At 52.2% G+C, this 20,188-nt stretch overlaps 8 protein-coding genes and 1 non-coding gene across 9 annotated transcripts; 4 read left to right on the top strand and 5 right to left on the bottom strand.

Moving 5' to 3' along the window:
* Nucleotides 1-460: 460 nt before the first annotated feature.
* On the bottom strand, nt 461-3,048 carry GLOTRDRAFT_135411 (Mpp10 protein; the record flags this gene model as incomplete). Its single annotated transcript, XM_007862922.1, has 5 exons — nt 461-981; nt 1,040-1,545; nt 1,599-1,991; nt 2,043-2,846; nt 2,901-3,048. 5 exons carry the CDS (start codon nt 3,046-3,048, stop codon nt 607-609), a joined length of 2,226 nt encoding a protein of 741 aa, XP_007861113.1. The 3' UTR covers nt 461-606.
* Nucleotides 3,049-3,266: 218 nt separating this feature from the next.
* GLOTRDRAFT_31579 (amidase) lies at nt 3,267-5,380 on the bottom strand (the record flags this gene model as incomplete). Its single annotated transcript, XM_007862072.1, has 9 exons — nt 3,267-3,403; nt 3,458-3,600; nt 3,658-3,959; nt 4,012-4,058; nt 4,119-4,492; nt 4,548-4,690; nt 4,740-4,852; nt 4,901-5,060; nt 5,114-5,380. The coding sequence occupies 9 exons, from the start codon at nt 5,378-5,380 to the stop codon at nt 3,267-3,269; spliced, it is 1,686 nt and encodes a 561-aa protein (XP_007860263.1).
* A 553-nt stretch (nt 5,381-5,933) lies between these two features.
* On the top strand, nt 5,934-7,328 carry GLOTRDRAFT_68732 (uncharacterized protein). Its single transcript, XM_007862921.1, has 5 exons — nt 5,934-6,353; nt 6,406-6,474; nt 6,528-6,749; nt 6,806-6,931; nt 6,981-7,328. Exons 1-5 carry the CDS (start codon nt 6,146-6,148, stop codon nt 7,061-7,063), a joined length of 708 nt encoding a protein of 235 aa, XP_007861112.1. The 5' UTR covers nt 5,934-6,145; the 3' UTR covers nt 7,064-7,328.
* Nucleotides 7,329-8,092: 764 nt separating this feature from the next.
* Nucleotides 8,093-8,466, top strand: GLOTRDRAFT_109139 (uncharacterized protein). Its single transcript, XM_007862920.1, has 2 exons — nt 8,093-8,245; nt 8,304-8,466. The coding sequence occupies exons 1-2, from the start codon at nt 8,112-8,114 to the stop codon at nt 8,380-8,382; spliced, it is 213 nt and encodes a 70-aa protein (XP_007861111.1). The 5' UTR covers nt 8,093-8,111; the 3' UTR covers nt 8,383-8,466.
* Nucleotides 8,467-9,423: 957 nt separating this feature from the next.
* GLOTRDRAFT_113321 (polysaccharide lyase family 8 protein) lies at nt 9,424-12,097 on the top strand (the record flags this gene model as incomplete). Its single annotated transcript, XM_007862919.1, has 9 exons — nt 9,424-9,509; nt 9,570-9,682; nt 9,746-9,948; nt 10,004-10,353; nt 10,410-10,560; nt 10,614-10,657; nt 10,710-10,875; nt 10,938-11,021; nt 11,081-12,097. 9 exons carry the CDS (start codon nt 9,424-9,426, stop codon nt 12,095-12,097), a joined length of 2,214 nt encoding a protein of 737 aa, XP_007861110.1.
* A 178-nt stretch (nt 12,098-12,275) lies between these two features.
* Nucleotides 12,276-17,964, bottom strand: GLOTRDRAFT_102492 (40S ribosomal protein S3; the record flags this gene model as incomplete). The annotated part of the gene is made up of 14 exons (XM_007862918.1): nt 12,276-12,507; nt 12,563-12,775; nt 12,828-13,036; nt 13,098-13,254; nt 16,306-16,378; nt 16,430-16,467; nt 16,518-16,594; nt 16,654-16,730; nt 16,783-17,077; nt 17,129-17,227; nt 17,279-17,345; nt 17,399-17,597; nt 17,652-17,706; nt 17,764-17,964. The coding sequence occupies 14 exons, from the start codon at nt 17,962-17,964 to the stop codon at nt 12,276-12,278; spliced, it is 1,992 nt and encodes a 663-aa protein (XP_007861109.1).
* Nucleotides 17,965-18,577: 613 nt separating this feature from the next.
* Nucleotides 18,578-18,842, bottom strand: GLOTRDRAFT_22635 (uncharacterized protein; the record flags this gene model as incomplete). Its single annotated transcript, XM_007861942.1, has 2 exons — nt 18,578-18,678; nt 18,734-18,842. Coding segments are annotated over 2 exons (210 nt in total), but the record flags the coding sequence as incomplete, so codon positions are not given.
* A 250-nt stretch (nt 18,843-19,092) lies between these two features.
* GLOTRDRAFT_113315 (uncharacterized protein) lies at nt 19,093-19,821 on the top strand. The gene is made up of 3 exons (XM_007862917.1): nt 19,093-19,438; nt 19,491-19,567; nt 19,625-19,821. Exons 1-2 carry the CDS (start codon nt 19,116-19,118, stop codon nt 19,564-19,566), a joined length of 399 nt encoding a protein of 132 aa, XP_007861108.1. The 5' UTR covers nt 19,093-19,115; the 3' UTR covers nt 19,567; nt 19,625-19,821.
* Nucleotides 19,822-20,083: 262 nt separating this feature from the next.
* On the bottom strand, nt 20,084-20,176 carry GLOTRDRAFT_t6. Its single transcript has one exon. It is a non-coding gene; the product is annotated as a tRNA-Ser (tRNA).
* Nucleotides 20,177-20,188: the final 12 nt, after the last annotated feature.

Below are 20,188 nucleotides of genomic sequence, written 5' to 3'. Positions count from 1 at the left end.
GGTAGGGCCGTGCGAGCGGCAGAGCCCGCTACCGTAGACATAGATAAGATTTGGTAGCAAGCTGAAAACTTGACATCCTGAGCAGCATCATATACTAATATATTTATTTTGCGAAAGCAGTTGTGTTCCAGCCATGATTTCCGACTGAGCATTCACCTCAACGATTTGAAGAGATGTCCACTCACTCCTCCCTCAGGTTCTGAGTATACAAGACATTTATGTAAAACAGCTGACATTGAAGTATGCTGCTTTCACCTGGAGACCGCATCTCCAACGCCCCAAGCTAGGTCATGTCTGTTCTCTTGAGTCCCTTGACCAGCATCCGCCACCTTGGCTAAAGATGGAAAGAGAGATGCCACGTGGTTCTACAATCGGGGTCCTTTGAGGACCCCATCTTTGATTGGTCCAAAGCCGTGTGCCGGTCCTGCCGTCCGCCATATACGGTTAAGAGCCAAATAGTGTCAAATAAAAATCGCGTAGATCTTGAAACGATCGCAGGAAACCTGCGAACGGCCGGGGGGTCCAAGACCCACTACCTACGGTAGCGGGAATATTGTATACTCACAAGCAAGCACCAGAAGAGGTGGTAAGTATAGGCAAGCAATACTAGCCCTTACTACGACCTTTTTTCGCATTCTGATCCGTCTTCTTCCCAATTACCGTGACACCCTTTCCACTCTTCACCACACTGTTCAGCGCCTCCTCCTTCTGCTTCTTCACACCCTTGATACCTCGCACTCTCGCAACTTTGTCGACTGTCTTGTCAAGAAGGTCTCGTGCCTTCCGTCTCTTCTTCTTCTGCTTATTGTGAAGCGCACGTTTCTCAGCCGGTGTGAGCTCACTCGATGAGCGCGGGGCCGAGGTCGACGGCGCATACACCTCTTCGGGTGCCAACATAGTGGTGGTTGCCTTCGAAGTGGGAAGCGCTGACTCCAGAGTAGCAGCAGATACGTTGGACACGGTCGAGATAGTAGCTTTAGGCTGTAACGAACAGCATCTCAGTCGGATACCTGACGAAACCTGCACTCGGACCACTCACCTGCTTCGGCGTAAAGTGCACGTTGCACAGAGCATCCAATTTCGCGCAAATGGACTCCCACTGATTTTCAATCTCTTGGTGCTCGGCCTGAAGTTTACCATCGCGATCTTCCCCGGCCACGCCACCAGTTCGTGCAGCTGTGTACTCGTCCTCGTATATCTCCGCCAGAGATTGTTTAGACTTCGTGTCCTGAAGCTCGAAAAACCGCGACGGCAAGAAAGGTTTGTCGTCGAGAGGGCGCTTGCGCACCACGTCATCGAAGTTGCCTTCCAGAATCCTTGCCTTTATCCGATCCTCAAGGTTCTGCACACTCTCCTCCGTCACGACAGGTACAACCTTCATCACTCGATCGAATTCCAAGTCTTCTTCGAGTAGTGAGTTCTGAGGCCGCGACCTCGCCGTAGCTTCGCCCATCAGAGTCCAATCTTTCTTGGAGATATTTTCTGCTTCCAAAGCAGTTATCTGCTCCCTCAGAGCAGCCATACGTTTCTCGTGTGTAGAAAGATCTGATAAGGTACGCTCAGTCAAGCCATCGGCGCACAAAGTTTACTGTACGGACCAGATTGAGGTGTCTCCTCCTCCTCTGCGAATAAATCATCCTTGAAACGCTCCATAGTATCCCGAGTATCGAGCTCATCATCGCTGTCCCCTTCCATTTCTTCATCGGAAGGATTGTCAACGCCGTCCTCTTCTGACTCTTCTTCTCCGAGGTCAAAGCCTCCCGCATCATCTTCCTCGTCAGACAGCTCCTCACCATACTCGTAAGCGGAGCTCAGATCAGTTGGAACATCATCCATAAACGACACCGGGAGGCCTTTGCCTTTCGCTTTGATCTTCTTGACTCGCACCTCGTCGTGGAACCGTACCTTGGTGGTCTTCTTTTCGGGCAGAGAAGGATTCCTTTTTGTCTTAACCTTCGCAGGCGGTTCGAAGAAGTCCTGATAATATGCCTCTGTACGATACGAGTCAATACCATAGCTTGGTGTCAGAAGACAAGGCAAACCTCCACCCGCATTCTCGACAGCTTCCTCCTCCTCGACTTGCAAATCATCCACGGGGGCAAACATGTCGAAGGACTCATCCCCGTCGTCATCCTCGTCGTCCCCGCCCCCTAGCGTGCCTCTGGAAACCGAGCGAGCTTCTGCCTCTTCAACCTCGGCATTGAAAGCCGCAAGGTCAAAGAAGCCGTCATCCAGCTCGGGGTGACCACCGACTTTCGGTTTCGGAGGTTTGAGGGCAGACGCCTTGTCTTTACGGGGGGGAACCTCGTCCAAAGAAAGATACTCTTCTTCATCCTCCACATCTTCATCATCAGAGGGATCTCGAAGGGCGGTGGTTCCATCTTCCATAGCCTCCTCGTCCAAGGAGCCCTCTTCGTCTTCATCCTCGTCTTCATCATCGTCCTCGTCCTTGTCCGAAACGTCTTCGTCTGAGGCTTGTAACTCCAGACTCTCATCATCATCCTCGCTACCACCAGCAGCCTCGCCATCATCCGACTCCTCGTAACCCTCGTCCCCGCTATCCTCCGGTTCGCCTGTCCCCTCTAAAGCTTCCTCCAGGGTCTCGCAAACATGTTTCGCCCTCAGCTCCAGTTGAGCCCAAATTTGGTCGTCGTCCATTTCCTCAATGAACAGTGAGGAAAGCGGTGTTGTTTGTGGTGCGCCCTTCTGGGGAAGAGAAGGACTAGGGCTTCGTTTTCGTTTACCATTGGCGCGCGCTTGAGAGCGAGTCTGAGGAGCGTGGTCCGGTGTCAGGGAGGAAAGAAGTTGACCGACATACTTCTGGGACGGAGTTTCAGTCTTCAAAGCTTAAGATGCATGGAAATTAGAGGACATAAAGAAAGTGTCGCGAAGAAGCGTACCAAGGTCGAATACGCACTTCGTGGCGTGGAGTGCAGCCTCTCGAATGTCTTTGCTCCCGCTTGCAAAGGACTCCGGATGTTCAGCTACCAGCACGGAAAGTCGTGAGAGTGGCTCGAGCGCATCATCGAAAGTAGCCGCATCTGCCATTATTGCGCTACAAAAAGTGCAGCGTCTGGTAGGAGGTGCACTGTCCGATCGTCGAAGTCGAAAACTGGAGGCCCGAAACGATGGTACCGTGCCTTCCATATCGGGTAATTGTGGCATTGACGATGTAACAGTCCCAGAAACTTGCATAACTTGTGTCGGCAAAGACAGAAACCAAATGTAGGTTTTATATTCATTATATCACGATTACACACGGCCAACTAAAGTCCACAAGTTTCAGACGGCTTTCGGATAGCATCATCCACAATCTGCCCCATCGCCAACAACGCCTCCTCTTCTTGTGGCTGCGTGACAAGTTGTATTCCGACAGGCACTCCCTTGAATATCTCTGGATCGTCTAAGGAAGGGATCTATCCTCAGAGAAAGAAGATGCCTCTAAGATCACACTTACACAGCTTGTGTAGGGTCTCGTCATCCGGGCTAAAGAATCGCTCTCGAGATTGAACCGTATCGACAGAAGGATCCACCTTCGTCACAGGTATGGCCAATGCGGGATAATCTAAAGCATTCCAGATCATGGTATACACTGCGGACCTGTGGCCCTGCCTGTGTGAGCAAATATATGCTTCCACAGACCCGTGAATACCTCACCGTGTCTGGCCATGAGGGACAGCCACGTAGGGGGCAACGGGACACAACAAGGCATCAATAGGCCTCCCCGTACCCGTTCTAGAGGACGTAGACTCCCAGCGGTCAAGGTGCTCTTTCCTTAACCGTCGCTTCTGCTTGTGAAGCTGCCATAGCTTGTAAGCTGAGAGCGGTTCGCGTGGCTTGCGATGTGCCACAACTTCGTGCGGATCTGCACCCGGCTTCATTGAGTTGATAAGCGGCTCTCCTGTCGGCGACAAACAGGCTTCATAATCTTCGCCACCATCAGCATACCAGATGGCTCTCTGATATAGACTACGTCAGAGTACAACGGGGCGCGAGGGAAACACCGCATACCGTTACATCATATATTTCGCCATGCTTGTAAGGAGTCCAATCGATAACTGAGAGAAATTGTCTAGCCATTAGCGTGGATGAATGGATGCATGGAATATAGCCCGTACCCGAGTGTCCGGCGGCCTCCAAGGCACCCTTGACTTGCCTCAACGCTCGTAGGACAGGCGGATGTGGCTTCAGAGTTCCATCGTCCCACATAATACCGAAGCATAGGCGTTTGCCTCCGACGTGCTCGCTCAAAGCATATCCTTCATGGTCCCAAGGCTTTCTCAGAGCCTGTGGGTCCTTACGCCAGGGCTTGGCGTCCAGAATGGCCTTGGTAATGATTTGAAGCCCACTCATAGACGTCGACATTGGCCCGACAACAGTTGATATGGATTCCTGACCATCCAGGGAATTGACTGCCCCGTACCACGGGAGGCGGTGATACGAAGGTTTAAATCCGTATACACCACAGAAGTGCGCGGGAAGCCGACTCGATCTAGTTTGCAACTATAAGTACCAGTTGTGACTCATATGTTCATGAAAGAACGAACCCGCCGATATCGGTCCCTAGACCAAGGATACTACCGTGCATAGCAAGTAGCGCGGCTTCTCCGCCACTGGATCCGCCAGGCGTGAGGGACGTGTTGAATGGGTTAACCGTACGGCCGTAAACATTGTTATACGTCTCCGTCCACTGAACGAGTGTGTTAGCCCAAGAACCTCAAGGCACTACTGGACTGCACCATCAAGGTCTGCGGTACATTGGTTCGCACGTATATCACGGCACCGGACTCTCGAAGAATTTGGACGACGACGGCATCTTCTTCGGCCACCTTGTCAAGCCAAGAGGTGTATCCTGCGATATCTAAGTACGGCTCGGATAACGTCTAAGGTCCGGACTAACCCATTGGCGTGGGGTACCCTTTGACTTGGAACTGGTCTTTCAGCGATATAGGGAGGCCGTGAAGGGGTCCGACCACCTTGCCGTTCCGTTGAAGGTAGTCGTCCAACTCTGCTGCCTTCTTCAATGCAGAGTCAAAGAAAGCATCGGTCAAGCAGTTCGTCTGAGTTTCCAGAGATCAGTCAGCGTATAGTGAATCTACCTCGTAGTACTGACCACTTGATGGGCGATCGCAGCACGCTTGCAGAAAGCCCTGGTCACTTCGAGCGAAGACCATTTGGCAGTGGCTATATTGCGCAGGAGTACGGAAACGTCTGAGAGAGATGTAATCTCCAATTCTTGGGAGCTCAGTACCCCACATTCGCCAGGAATCTGAAGTACATTGGACTCCGAGCGCGGGGAAATGGTCCATTCTTTAGGGATACCTTGTTGGAGCTGCTCTCTCTTCGCCTTCGCCAGTTCTTGCCACTTGCCGGAAGACATTGCAGCTCTGGCTATCCTTGTGGGCAGAGCCATGGTTAATGTACCAGTTGATTGTGACGGCACAACATATCAAGCGATTGATCCCGTGGCCGGTTGGATAGGAGGGGAGCGTTAATCCAATCACGAGCATGGTCCAGTCTCCGTGATACATGGCAGTAGACCCTCGAAGCTACAGGCTGTGGTCCTCTGATACTCGGACTGCATGGTCGGATGGAACCTGGACCACTTCAGCCTGAGGAGCCTGTGGCTGGAGGGCACCCTAACCGATGGGACATAGAGCCTTCTCTGTGCGCAATGAAATAGCCGGTCTAGAACAAGCACGGGTCGTAATGGCATTACCAGACAAATCCCGCCGACGCGCAAGGGAAGCCATCACCAGCAAAAAGCTCGCCGACGCTCAAGATGTTGTATGGAGGGCGCGAAAGCAGAACAAGGACGGCGGCTATTGCTTACGTCATGCACCCTGGTTACCACGGCTTCGACGTGCAAGACTGATCAGACCGCTTTGTGCATTGTTCCTTGTCCCATTCTTGCTGGACGGCGGTCTCGCGCCTTGTTGTCTTATTGTTGTGTCCGTAATTGATGCTAGAATTCTGGACCTACAGCCCGCCGTATATAAGTCTCAATGGACGTCTGCTGGCTTTTCCATTGCGCCCGGTGTCGCAGGATCACTTTTCTCGTTCTCTCTTTCCTCAAGTCTTGACTTTTACGACTGTCTTTAATCCTCCGTCTCTCTTTCAAGAATCGCATTGAACGCTAGACGTTATGATTGCTGGCCTATCCAAGTTCATTACGCTCTACCTTTCTCCAGCACTGTCCTTGACGGCTCTGCTGCTATCCCTCTTCGCATACCTATCCCCCACAGTGATGCTGCACGACCGGGTCGCATTGTTGACGGTTTCTCCGTCTCTCTCCCTCACGCAAGACTCAACGCAACACATCGATGGCCCTACTGTCTTTCTGGGAGCGCTCGGTAATTGGTGCCTTCTCTTGTCTCGCAAGCATCTGACTCACATTGTGCAAAGGTTCCTGCTCTCGGCCGAATGATGGATCCGAAGTAACTTGCACAGTTCCGACGCTGTCGCCTGTCTATGGTAGGTTCTCTTCACTTATGCGCATTTCCCCACATACTCAGCGCATCCTGTAGACCTGTCCGTCTTACCTGATAATGCACCGGACCTCTTGTCTGCACCCACTGCTACGACGCCAGCCTTCATCGCAGTTTCACTGGGCTTCTCAATCTTATTCTTCCTGCTCTTCTCTATGACCTCGTTCCGCCACAAGCTCGGCCCAAAGATGGAGACCGCGCTGGACAGACCGACCATCCAGCGTCTTGTCGCTTGGGTTGGCTTGTTTGGGTTCATGATCGGTTGGTACCGCCAATACTTCGCTTATGTACATATCTAAGTTCTATCACCCCTCTAGGTTTGACGTCTTTCCTGGTCATTCGTATGTGGTTTGGCAAGGCCGTAGAAGACTTCAACAAGACGATCACGAAGGCCGGCGGTAGTGCCCCCGCCCTCGTTGCCAATACCAGCAATGGCTTTATCAGTAAGCTGATCCTTATCTCGCGCAGGATTTGGCTGACACTTACCTCTAGTGGTGTACGTAGCATATGCTTTCTACGCCGTACCCCTTGTCTGCGCACTGGCCAAACTGCATGTAACCAGTGGTGGCAAGTAGAGCGCAAGCAACGCATCCCCAGACTGCTTCCGGGGCGAAAAGGACATTATGATCACAACCAACGTATCTCCCATAGACGTGACCTTTATTGTAGCCATATCCTGTAGTTATCCCCACCGTCATGTGGGATCTGTAGCCATTGCTTTCATTCTTGATCTTGGGACTGCCGTCGTACATATGGACCCACACTAGGGTATATTTAGCCGAGAGTAATGTATTACGTCCGCGGACTTTCCAAATGCATAACTGTTTGCTTCGTGTTCCCAACGCAAAAGCCTATCAGTCTTCTCTGTAAGGAGAACGTCGATATTGCGTGAAGTACAGCAATTCTTGCCACCAGCGTTTTCAATATGCCTGCCGTAGTTCAAGAAGTTGAAGACTCTGAGAGCCAGGAAGTACCTGTGGTCAGGAAGACTTGGGAATGCGCCAATTGTCGGAAACTGAAGGACAACAAGGCGGACATAAAATTGTGTTCTCGATGCAAAACTATGGGCTACTGCTCGAGAGAGGTGCGTAGGATGCCAGGTAATTACCAGCTTCCCTTGCTCATGCGCTGTGCCGCAGTGTCAAAAGGCTGACTGGTGAGATGTTTCAGAAGCTATGATCACCGTTCCTGCTGACTTAGTTATTCTCCAGGCCCACCCACAAGAGGCTCTGTAATCAGAATGACCCTAACAACCAGCCCACCCTCAAGCTGGCTAAGAAGCTAACCGTTGACGCAGACTTTATGGCCGACATCGACGTGGTACTCGTGACTGTTATGAACTTGATGAACCACCCGGAGAACGCGGACACCAAATGCGTAGCGCTTTCTTGCCACGTCGAGTCCATCGACACGCGTATGGCGGCGGAGCACCTACGATACCTCATGTCTGGCCTCGAGCCTCCTCCCATCCCAAAGAAAGTGCCGAAGTTGTTCCAAATTGATAAGGCGGCGCTGATTGATCAACCCCCTCCGAACCTCGAGAACACCAGGGATCAAATGCGGAAGGAATGTGAAGCGCGAGGCCTCATGGATGCGCCTGGACGTAATATTCTCGTTCCCTTCATGTGGATCCATAAGGACGGCGGCCAAGGTGTGATATTCGGCTGCAGGTATATTAACCAGGCCTACTTGGACAGCTACGCGAAGATCGCGCGCGAGCAACCGGATGGGCGTATTCCAGTGGATGATCTTATAAAGTGAGTGGATTAGGTTTCGATTGTATATAGGCTAGTTGACAGTAAACCTGCCCTGCAGAGACATAAACCTCAGTGCTCTGGCGAATCCTGTTCGCAAGCAGCGACTGACCACGATGGTGCCGATGGATGTGAACTGACCATTCCGACTATGGCATCACCTTGCACGACGTTGTGTCTATCGCTGATGACGGTTAGAATCCCAGACCTTCTACATGTTCCTGACCCACCGATGATACTAGTTGCGGGTAATCATCGACTTCATGTACATTACCCCAATATTTCTCGAGCCTGTATATATCACAATAATTCGGTTATTTCCTGGTAATCTCCAGCGACACTGTGCCACCCCTGCGAGAGGTCAATGGTGCTGGACTTGCGAGAAGGCATCCGGGACCATGTTCTGTACTTAGTTCCGGTCGGGGCAAGGTGTGGCATTCCGATCGGCGGGAGGCAATCTGAGATCTGCTGCACAGCCAGCCTGATCAAGCTCATGAGCAATCGGGACAGAAAGACGGACAAGCAAACAAAGTAAGCACTCGAGGTCTCCTAAAATAAGCATTGGCGGGCTTCACTGATGTTGTTCTGCAGTTCCGCAATGCCCAGTTTGTGGCAGTTATGCGGTTTCAATGCATGCCAAGCAATGCGGATGGATTTCTGATCATGACTGGTCAGCCGACTGCTTTGATTAGCCCGGTCAGCCGTGTCGTAAACGTGCAGGTTCTTGCCTAAAGCTGCACTGGGGATTGCCTGTGCTCCAGCTCTCGTCTGTCATGTTATCCGCTTTAAAGGGTTCGCTAACCCTTGCCTGTCTCTCGTTTATCCCGTTATTCTCTTTCGCTTCTCAAGGTGTTATCGCTCTCCCTGCTGTCTCTTCTGATCCGTCTTCGCTTCTTGTATCGATTCCATCCGCGTCGTACACTTCGTTGGTCATTGCTAGTTCCACGCTTGCATCTGCCCAAAGTATCAGCACGTCTGCATCATCCCCGCTTCCGTCTTCCTCGTACATTGTGACGAGTACGATACCTTTTATCCCGGTTGAGGCGTCGTCAATTTCTCTGGTCAGTCTCTTACCGCACACGCATGATGGTGCACTAACAGGTCAATACGGGCAGTCCCCGAACGCTCCTGGCATACCAAGTACCTCAACGTCAGCAGATAATGCAGCTCCTACCTCATCCATGGAGTCTGACCTGGAGACTCTTCGCTCCCGCCGCATTCCCTTGATCATACAGGGCATCACTGGAGTCTCTAATATCCCTTTCTGGTACGCATTCCAATCACTCGAATCGCCGCCTCGCTGACAGCCCTCCCCGGTGTTGTTCAGGATGAGCTCCTTGGGATCCGACGGGAAATGGCCCGATTCTCAGGTAGATTATTCGACCGGCTGTGATGCCCAGCGGGCGAACTGGCCCGCAGCAACCCACTGGTATCATATCAGTACGTGGAGGCTACACCCAACATCTATGTTCCCGCTCTGATCATGCGTGTGCATTTGAACAGGTACTATGGCTGCCGCCTTCCACGGGGGAGTACCCAACGGGGACCAATGGGTCAATAATACCGAGCTGAAGAGTAGCATCTCTTCAGCTATGGATTACTGGTTCCAGAATGACTTCACCGAGTACGACTGTCTGTATAACGGCGGGAAGAAGAACTGTCCCTGCGGCACTCCCGGGCTATGGAACACCAATTGGTTCTCCAACGTACATGTCCGAACAGTTTTACCTTACCACTATTGACGCGGGCCCAAACGCACAGGTCATCCTCATTCCCAACCTCGTCGCCGAGACCTGCCTGCTCCTCTCCTCGCCCTTGTCCGTCCTCACCCCGACTCAACAATCCAACTGCACGCACATCACCACGCGCGCCTATGGCACATTCACCTCCGGGCAGGGTTTCGTCTCCGGCGCGAACATCCTCGACATCGCCAAGATCGGCGTCGACGAGGGCCTGCGCACGGGCAACGCGACCCTCGTCCAGAACGCGTTCGCGAAGATCCACGCCGAGGTGCAGGTCCATGACGAAGTCTCCAGTGATGGGATCAGAAGGGATGGGAGTTTCGGGCAGCATATAGGGTTGCTGTATAATGGCAACTATGGAAAGGATTAGTGAGTCTGCGGTGATCTCCAGGCGGGGGGTGCTGACACGATGACGAGGGCTCCAGTACTAATGACGACCTGGGCATTGAGCTCGAAGCGGCTGGCACTCAACTGGCCGCTACGAACGCAAGCAGGGAGGCCCTGGAAACTCTGATCGACGGGGACCGGTGGATGATCTATCGCAATATTCTTACCGGTGTCCTCCACTGGGACTTCGTGCGTGCCCCGTGTCTCCAACTCCGTGCTCACACTCAACAACATTCGTGTAGAGCACTCTTCCCCGCTTTATCAGCTTTCCTGTAGCAGACGGCCAGTGAGTTCTGCTGACATTTTCTGGTGTTCCAATCGCTGACGCCTTCTTCTAGGGCTACTGCCAGTATAAACCTAAACTTGACCGAGATCCTGGAGCTAGGCGAAACCTGGAACTCGAGTGTTCTTCGCGACGCCTATTACTCGTTGTCAGAGAACACCACCGATGCTAATGCTGGTAAACTGTACGGCAACAGAATGTTCTACAACAATGATTACATGGTACGCCTTTAGCTGCACTTCGCATTCCGCGGTCGCGGGACTATGGCTTATGCCAGTCTCAGGTTCACAGAGGTCCAGGCTATGTGACAACGTTGAAGATGTTCTCGGACAGGACGAAAACCACTGAGTGCACGAACTCACAAAATGTACAGCAGTTCCATTCATCCTTATTGTGCCATCGCTGACCTCGTGCCGATATCTATAGCCGTTTGGCTTCCATCTGTCGGATGGCACATTGTACACGTACCTGCGCGGCGATGAGTATGAGGACATCGCGGCCGCATGGGACTGGAATCTCATCCCCGGCACAACAGTCGACTACGGTGGCACTGAGCTCGACTGCGACGACGCCGGATACACAGGCGTCGAAGATTTCGTCGGTGGCGCTTCAACTGGCACCGTCGGCGTCGCTGCCATGCGCTACACCAACCCCGACACCGGTGATCTCACTTGGCAGAAGGCGTGGTTCTTCCTCGAGGACGACGTGCAGCATGTGATGGTCAATAGCATTCAGTCCGCGAGCGACGCTCCCGTGTACTCCGTCCTGGATCAGAGGAAGCACGTCGGGCAAGTGTGGGTTAATGGCCTCCCTATACCAGAGGATGGCGGCAACTTCACGCAAGCACGGTCAATCTGGCATGGAAACGTGGGCTATACGTTCGACGAGGGCTCGAAGGGTGTCCACTTATCTGTGCAGAGTGGAAACAAAACCGGGGACTGGTCGGCCATTGGGACGTCCAAACAGCCTCCGGAAACTGTAGACCTGTTCGCCGCCTGGGTGGAACACGCACCTGAAGATGCTTCTTTGTCGTATACTGTCTACCCTGGCGCGAGCTTGGGACCCTTCCAGTACAAGAGCCTCGTTTCAGGACTTCAGACAATCCAGAATGACGGCGATGTATCAGCAGTCTACGATACAACCCACCAAACCGCCCTCTTCGTATTCTGGAGCCCTTCAGGCGGATCAGCAGAGTTCACTCCATTCTTGGGCACCCCTATGACTGTCGCGGCCGACGGCAATTCCATCGTAGTTTACGACTTGAGAACCGGCAACATTACTGCATCAGATCCGTCTCAGAGTCTCTCGAACTTGCACGTCAGCGTCAGTGCGGGACGTGCCGGGGTACCACCATCGGGATGGAGATGGGGAGAAGGGAGGGAGGTAACCTTCGAGTTGCCCTTGGGCGGTCGGGCCGGCAGCAGTACCACCCGTACGATTTGAAATCGATAGACCAGTACTGACATCTAGGGGTTCGCGTATGCATGCCCAGCCCGATAGACTCGGAATACTTGCATAGGTACCCTCATAGCGTTCGACATGATCAGCCCTCCACTGGGCACTGGCGGAGATGCATTGACAACATACAATGTCATAATCATACGGGATACAGTCCAAAGGATTAGAAAGCAGGCTGCTCCGTGAACTGCTCGGCTTGGTAGCCGGCGTCCGGAGCGTAAGATGCAGCGGGAGGCTCCTCCGCAACAGGCAACGTCTGCGAAACAATGACCGGCTCACGTTGCTCGGACGACGGCTCAGTGATGATCTTGTCGAGAGGAGGCTCATGGATTTGAACGGAGTCAGGGAGAGGCTTCCGAGGACCAAGGTTACCCTCAGGATCCCAGCCCTTCATGCTATGAAGAACGACAGTTAGATTACCATTTAGTTGGGAAACTCGCATGAACGCACATTTTGACTTTGATGCCCAAAACACCCTGTCTTAACATAACGTGCCGAACGGCGTAGTCAACGAAGTCACGGGCAGGTTGGCCGGAGTGGATCATGAAGCCATCGGTGAACTTCATGGACTTGGCACGAGCAGCACGAAGCTTGCCGGACACGACAACTTCGCAACCCTTCGCACCGGACTCCATGACGAAACGGAGGACACCATAGCAAGCCCTACGTGGCTAGATTAGAGTTGGCCTTATTACATCGGAGGACGGATTCCTACCTCCGAACAGCAAGGCCACCAAGGAGCTTGTAGCGGAGAGACTCGCACTGAGCGATAGCAGACAGCCCACGGTATTGCACCTTCTCGGCATACAATTCGAGGGAGTTCTCAGGGAACTTGAAACGCTTTTGGACAAGGGAGGTGAGCTCCCTGATGCGGCGGCCTTTCTCTCCCAGCACCTCCTGGGTGTGCGTGGCGCGGATGATGATCTGGATTTGCACGTGGAGTCAATGTCGGACATGGATGCAGGCCGAGCAACGTTGTACCCACTTCAGTACGGGCGTGCGTTACACGGACATCACACCCAGAGTAGCCCTCCTCAGCAAGCTCGCGCATGAAGAACTCATTGAGTTCAGCGCGGAACACACCGTCGGCGACGAACTTTCTCTTCTTGCTGATTTGAGCGGACATCTTGAGTGCCGAGGTGCTTGCTATCAAACGGAGTCAGCTATCTCTTCAACAGTCCATCCAACAGCTCCAATCTCCATCCATCCTTTTCGGATCTCGAACATCACCAGTCGACCCTGTGAGTTACAGGATCCATCCAAAGGCACATCTCCTGAGCCATGGTAGACGAACGACGACTAACCTTGAGGGATACCGAGGGGGTCTAGGATTCTGAGAACGACTGGGGAAGCCTTCAGGAGTGGGATAGACGCCGGCGGTACAGGATACGGCAAATGCCGGCACTTACCTATTTAGACCGAGTTTTCTGAAAAGGTTCATTCATCTTTTTCTTCTCCTCCTTCCTGGGCGCGCGCGGCCGAATAGGACTTGGTTGAATCGTATCGTGAGTGTCCTGATACTTTCTTTTGCCGATGAAGAGTGTTGTACTACAACCACTACTGGCACCTCTTAGTCGACCTGACGGCGGGGACTCGTCTTCGCAGTCACTGACATGAATGACTTTCTGAGCTTTATATTCTGTTCCGTATCATGTTTTTTACTGACATGTCACCACCGCAGATGAACCTGTCATTGGTCTTAGCCTTGCATGCAGTGGCTGGAGCTTGCTCGTTCCGGTCTGCTATCGGACATGGGAATGTTCTGTATCGTCTCTTATCATTTTCATACCTCACGTTCCATCTCTGTATTCTATCTCACTTTCTGGCTATGAATAAAATGCCGTACATGCCGCTCGCTGACAACTACCTCTCCCTCTGTTCTCTTATCTGAACGTTACGCTCCTGCTTGCTTTCCACCCGTTCTGCAACCATGACCTCCTGGAAGTTTTTGGTTGAGGACAAACTACGACGGCAGACGGAGGCGATTCCCAAAGAATGGGTTGTCCCAACGCCTCCGGCTGATACGCTCAAGGTCGTCGGTTTTCCTGAGCAGTGTGGATTACTGTCGCCGCAGGAATTACTCATAACAAATGAAGTTGACGTGGAGGTCCTACTTCAGAAGCTCGCGACTCGCGAGTGGTCCTCCGTCGATGTCACTATTGCGTTCTATAAGAGGGCCATACTAGCTCATCAAGTCGTGAGTTCCTGCGTGTAGCTTGATGCGGTCCGCGCGCTGATAACACTGTATTTAAACACTAGACGAACTGCTTGACTGAGATTTTTGTGGAGCGCGCTTTAAAAATCGCTTCTGAGCTGGACGCTCGCTTGGAGAGAACCGGAGTAGTCGCAGGACCCCTCCACGGTCTCCCCGTTTCCCTGAAAGACCAGTTGTCTATAGAGGGACTGGAGACGACGATCGGTAAGGCCCATGTAATTCCCCTCGTCACGAAGATCTGAAGAAGATTATTAGGCTATGTATCCTTGATTGGCAAATATGCAAAGAAGAATGCAGTATTGGTCGATATCCTACTCGAAGCAGGAGCTGTGCCTTTCGTACGGATTAATGTTCCTCAAACCTTGATGGCGAGTGTGTAGGGTGCCGGGAATTGATGCGTCTCTGATTATGCGGCGTTATCCCTACTAGTGGGGAGAGACGTTCAATAACGTGTTTGGGAGGACCACAAACCCCTACAATAGATCACTCACTTGCGGAGGTTCTTCCGGAGGTGAAGGAGCGCTGATCGCTTCCAAGGGCAGTCCACTAGGGGTGGGATCAGATGTTGGAGGGTAGGTGCGATGTGGCGTTTGGATAGATGCTAACATCTCACCCGCCCAGCTCCATCCGAATTCCGGCTGCATACTGTGGCTTATACGGACTCCGGCCGTCCTACCATCGCGTGCCGTACGAGGGGGCAATGAATTCCCTGGAGGGACAAGACTCCGTGCCTTCTGTCTTCGGGCCAATGTCTAACAGTCTCAGCGGTATCAAGGCATTTTTAAAAGCCGTTGTAGACCTGAAACCGTGGACGAAAGACCCGTTTGCTGTGCGGAAGCCCTGGGACGAGAGCGCTTATGAGCTCTCAGAACATGGCGGAGGAAAACACCTTTGCTTCGGTATCATGTGGAACGATGGCGTCCTTACACCTCATCCACCTGTCCTGCGGGGTTTGAAATTAACGAAAGACGCCTTGGTCAAAGCTGGCCACGCAGGTAAGTCATCTAATGGAGAGAATCGTACATCACTGATCACCCCACCATTTTTAGTCATAGACTGGAAGCCAATCAATCACAAGGAAATGAGCGACACTGTGGTGAGTGCTGCACTCGAATTCCGTATGCAGCCGTGAATGACTGTGGTGCAGACGGCCATCTGGAGTGCAGGGGCCCGAGAGGATTTCCAGGTCACGACGCTGGACACAGGAGAGCCAATAATTGCCACGATGCTTCCGGACTCGGAGACGATCACCGAAGCTGTGGTAGATTCCCGCTTCCCTCAGGGCGATATTTCGGCCTACAGGCTCTGGCAGCTTCACAAGAGAAAGGCGGAGCTGCGTAAGGAGTACCTGGATCTTTGGGAGAAGACGGTACAAGATACGGGTACTGGGAGACCTGTAGATGCGATCATTGCACCTGCAGCGCCGTATGCCGCTCCTCCGCATGGAAAGAACAGGTTCGGTTATTCGTATCGGAGTGGAAGTATCACTGAAACCTAGAAAAACAGACCGGCAGGATATACCCGAGTCTACAATGTGTTGGATTATCCTGTGGTAATTATCCCAGTCTCGCAAGTAGACCAGGTCATCGATGTCAAGGCTCCACCCGAACAGTACTTCAGTGTCACAGACAGGGAATTGCAGGAGTGGTGTAAGTCACTCTTCATTTATCTCGGGGACAACGGATCATGGTGTTGTTGCAGATGATCCCACTCTGTTCCACGACGCGCCAATATCGTTGCAGCTTGTTGGGCGGACGCTCGAGGAAGAAGCCCTGATAGGCATAGCAGAAGTCGTCGACGCCGCCCTCAAAGCTAGCAAGCCCAGCGAGTAATGCTCGTTAAATATATTCCACTAGCTTCAGTATGGCGCAACCTCCGTTATTGTCACTTGTGCATGAATAGATGACGGAACCGGACCCTCGTTCACACATGTTCGTTGACAAAGATACCAGCAGCACCCATGCCGCTCCCAACGCACATGCTCGTGCATAGGAGTTGTCCATGTCTCCTCTTCAACTCTGCCAGACCTGTGACAACTTGACGTGTACCAGCTATACAAATGGGTTAGTTGCTGGTCTCCACGATATGTTACAACCACATACTCATCCCGAGGGGATGCGTCAACGCAATGGAGCCGCCGCTGAAGCAAGGGTTGAGTTCTGTGACAATGCCGTTTTCCGCTAGACTTACTTAGGATTGATCTTTTCCATCGGTATCTTCAGCTGCTCCACGCAGTATGCGAACTGCGATGCAAATGCCTCATTGATCTGTACCGGTCGTCGTCGTTAGCTATTATTGATGGAAGCGCAGGATCAAGGATTCTTGCCTCGAAGATGTCGATATCCTCTTTGGTCAAACCGGCTTGGTCGAGGATCTTGTTCACCGCCGGAATTGGCGCGATTCCTGCATACCAGCAGATCAGACATGATAGACTGACAGGAGGTAGGATAGCTACCCATGACACGGGGTTCCACGCCAACAGTCACGCTTGTAACCCATTTACCAAGGATAGGCAAGCCCTCCTTCTCAGCGCGTGCTCTAGTAGTCATGATACAGAGGGCTGCGCCATCTCCGACGCCGCTTGCATTGCCGGCAGTCGTGGAAGCTTCACCCCAGTCCGGAAATACTGGTTTCAGCTTTGAAAGTGATTCCATCGTGACTCCGGGTCGCACTGTGTCATCCACGGAGACTACTGCTCCCCGCAGTTCAATGGGAAGGACTTCTTCTGCGAAGATACCCTTCGAGACGGCCTGCGAATGCAACAAGGTCAGTGAATACATTGGAAAGCAACTCGGGCTGACCTTCTCGGCTCGGGTGTGCGAGATTAACGCATACTCGTCCTGTTTTTGTCGGGTTATCCCGTATGTCTGCGCAACCATCTCGGAGGTCCATCCCATGGGCTGAATGACGACGTTAGTATCTGTTCAGGCAGTGCCAGGTGATCTGATCACCTGAATACAGTCGTGAGCGTGGGGGTTCCTGTCTACTGGCTCTGTCACTTCTGGGGTAGGCCGAGGGCTGGTCATGGCCCTGTCAGAACGGCCCTTTTCGGGTCTAATAATGATACTGACTTCTGGGACATGCTCTCGACGCCGACCGCAACACCAAGTGAGATGTCACCCGACTGGATAGCATGGGCAATGCTCCTGATTGCCATAAGACCTGACGAGCACAGACGATTTACTGTCTGTATCGGCACTGAATAAGGTATGCCTGCAGCCAGTGCAGCTGCACGAGAGATGTACAGTGGGGACGGCGGATGACAAGTACCTGGATCAGTAAAATAAGCTCGAGAGTCATGTCTCACGGATAAGGTCTACCGACCGACGCAGATGTCCTCTATTTTGGAGGGATCAAGTTTGGTATGTTCGAGTGTGGCCTATTGTCGCCATAAGAATTAGCTCGGGTAAGGATATACGAGCCGTCTGAGACGGACTTTAAAGAAGCCATGCAAGAGTTCGTCGACTGGGATATCCTTCAGCTGTCCTTTCTTAGCTCTCGACATAGCAGTACGCTTCGCGAATGTTATAACCACATCATCCGGCCTCTTCTGAAGAATTGCTTCCCGACCGCGGGCTTGGGTCGAAGCTGCACGCGACAGACCTGGTGCACGGGAAAGATAGCGTCGAGCTAACATGTCGTGCCGGTAGTCGTTGAGGATGAGGGAGCGGTACAACCTTTGATCCTTGTATTACCCCGCACATAGTGGTAGCGATTCAGGACCGCTCATCCCCGAATCCGATCTCCTCCTGCGCACGTGACGAACGCCCACGTTCAGATCCAGTCGTCGTGTCCTTCTAACGACAGTGAAATATATAAGCATACGACAATCAGCGTAATCATCTGCGGACGCGCTTCCTTGTGCAGGAATCCGAATTTAAAGCGAGAAGTAGAAGTAACCAGCAGTCAAGCAGAAAGGCTCGCGTAATCCGACCAAATTCATTACGGAGGGAATATTACAGGCTGGTCATGGTGAATGCTGAAGACTAGACAGCATCCAATAATATATGGGGGATGAAGGGCACTATAGGCCGATCATCGTGAGCTAGTGGTGGCGCGCTGGACAGACCAACGCTAGAGACGGATCGACACCGAGGATGTTGGCTCCTCTTGCATGAGCAAACTATATGCGAATATTTGGAGGAGGCTGAGAGTGACTCGGTGAGTTATGTAAGAATTACGGAGAAGGACCTAAGGACAAGACTTACTAACGGCCATTTTACTAGCGACCGGTGCGTTTACTGCTGTTCCTTCATCTGTTGCTTCCAGCCTCGACTTAACTGAGAATAGCAATTCGGGCAGAGATTGTGTGCAAGCTTAGGTGTACCGCAAGCCGGACAGTGAACGAGATCTAAGGAACGTCATTCGCCTGCACGGGACGCAGATACGGGTGAACATAACCATACTCAGCTTATCCTTCAGGCCCTTATTTGCGCTACGCATGCGTTTCCGCGAATGTGACGTCTTCTTCTTAGGCACCGCAAGAAGGAAAGGGGGAAAGAGGTCAAGCAATGACGGCAGGGTAGGTATTGACCATCTGAAGGATGGCAGACTCAACACAGAAGGAACAAACGCGGCATATGACAGAAACGGAGCAAAGATGGATATCCTTGAAGCAGAAATTAACGAGCCAGCCTGGTGCAATGCGACGGCAGCCATGGTTGTGAGCAACCTGGGTCCTGAGCAGGCAATTTCTTCGGCGAGGGCTCAGTGTATTTCCTAATTCGGTATGCAACGAAGGCATCAATCGCGTCGCGCGTCGGAGCCTCTGTTTGCCCCCGGACCACTATGTTTCGTCTAACCCGCCCGCTCTTCCAACAAATCCTGAAATCAAGCACTGGGATAACGGGACTACATGTTCATTCGAACCCACTTCCCGAGCTGGTGAAGACGTACGAGAATACATTATCGTTACTTTCCAAAGTTCCCGAGACCGCTGTCTACCGTCAGGGTGCGGAGGCCCTGACATCACGGAAACTGAAGATTGTCCAGGGCGTCAACGGGAACATTGAGGAAGCGGAGAAGCAGCTAGATGAGGGACACATAGAAGAAGTATTGGAAGTGGCGAAGGACGAAGAAAGCCTCGTGTTGAAGATGCTGGAGTGGAAGCCGTGAGCAGTCTTTGTATCGTTCAATACCTACCGAGTCTGACCTGGTGTTTAGATGGGAACCTTTGGAGGAAAAGCCTGAACCTGGACAATGGCAATATTTTGACAAAGGCTCGTCGCCGGATTCCTAAAGTATGTCCACACGGATCACGATCGACACAAGTGACATGGGTCTTATTACCCTCACAGCGCAGAAACGTTGTCTCTTTCTGACTAGCTAGGAGTGTGTCGACGGCTGTCGGATGATTCGGTACTACCGATTTCATGGTGATCCATAATAGCAAGCAACTTTCCACACGTCATTTCTCCTTTCGAGCATAATCCTTCAGTTTCACTGCCCAACTACGAACACTGGTCATTGTGTCAATTGAGAGTAAATGTGGGACATCATCACAGTACGTTCGGCGATGCGGCACACCATCTGGCATATGAACGGGTTGCCTACAGAGTTATGGACTACCGGCTGTCCAACCTACGACCGTCTGTGGAACCTCTCCGGAATCCGGAAGCCGACACTTCGCCGAGCAACAAAAATCGAAACATCTATCATGCAGTCATAACTCTACGTAAAGGTACTCGGCTCAATGCACATGCAGTCCTGTAAGGAAAGACAGGAAGTACAGTAAGAATGCAAAGTCCACAAAAGAACGCTGACAGCAGGATTTGAACCTACGCGGGCAATGCCCAAGTGATAAGATTGTTAATTCAAATCACTCGCCTTAACGACTCGGCCATATCAGCTTTATCGGTATA

Source organism: Gloeophyllum trabeum, assembly GCF_000344685.1.
Source record: "Gloeophyllum trabeum ATCC 11539 unplaced genomic scaffold GLOTRscaffold_00001, whole genome shotgun sequence".
Classification (NCBI taxonomy): Eukaryota; Fungi; Basidiomycota; class Agaricomycetes; order Gloeophyllales; family Gloeophyllaceae; genus Gloeophyllum; species Gloeophyllum trabeum.
The sequence above is the reverse complement of the archived record's forward strand: the minus strand, read 5'-3'. Positions and strand labels throughout refer to the sequence as shown.

Excerpts from the sequence above, each read along its gene's own strand:
- GLOTRDRAFT_109139 (XM_007862920.1), top strand. The coding sequence starts at position 8,112 with ATGTGGATCCATAAGGACGGCGGCCAAGGTGTGATATTCGGCTGCAGG. Across the intron at positions 8,246-8,303 it reads CCAGTGGATGATCTTATAAA|AGACATAAACCTCAGTGCTC; the intron begins GTGAGTGGATTA and ends CCTGCCCTGCAG.
- GLOTRDRAFT_68732 (XM_007862921.1), top strand. The coding sequence starts at position 6,146 with ATGATTGCTGGCCTATCCAAGTTCATTACGCTCTACCTTTCTCCAGCA. Across the intron at positions 6,354-6,405 it reads TGTCTTTCTGGGAGCGCTCG|GTTCCTGCTCTCGGCCGAAT; the intron begins GTAATTGGTGCC and ends CATTGTGCAAAG. Across the intron at positions 6,475-6,527 it reads GACGCTGTCGCCTGTCTATG|ACCTGTCCGTCTTACCTGAT; the intron begins GTAGGTTCTCTT and ends CGCATCCTGTAG.
- GLOTRDRAFT_113315 (XM_007862917.1), top strand. The coding sequence starts at position 19,116 with ATGTTTCGTCTAACCCGCCCGCTCTTCCAACAAATCCTGAAATCAAGC. Across the intron at positions 19,439-19,490 it reads AAGATGCTGGAGTGGAAGCC|ATGGGAACCTTTGGAGGAAA; the intron begins GTGAGCAGTCTT and ends CCTGGTGTTTAG.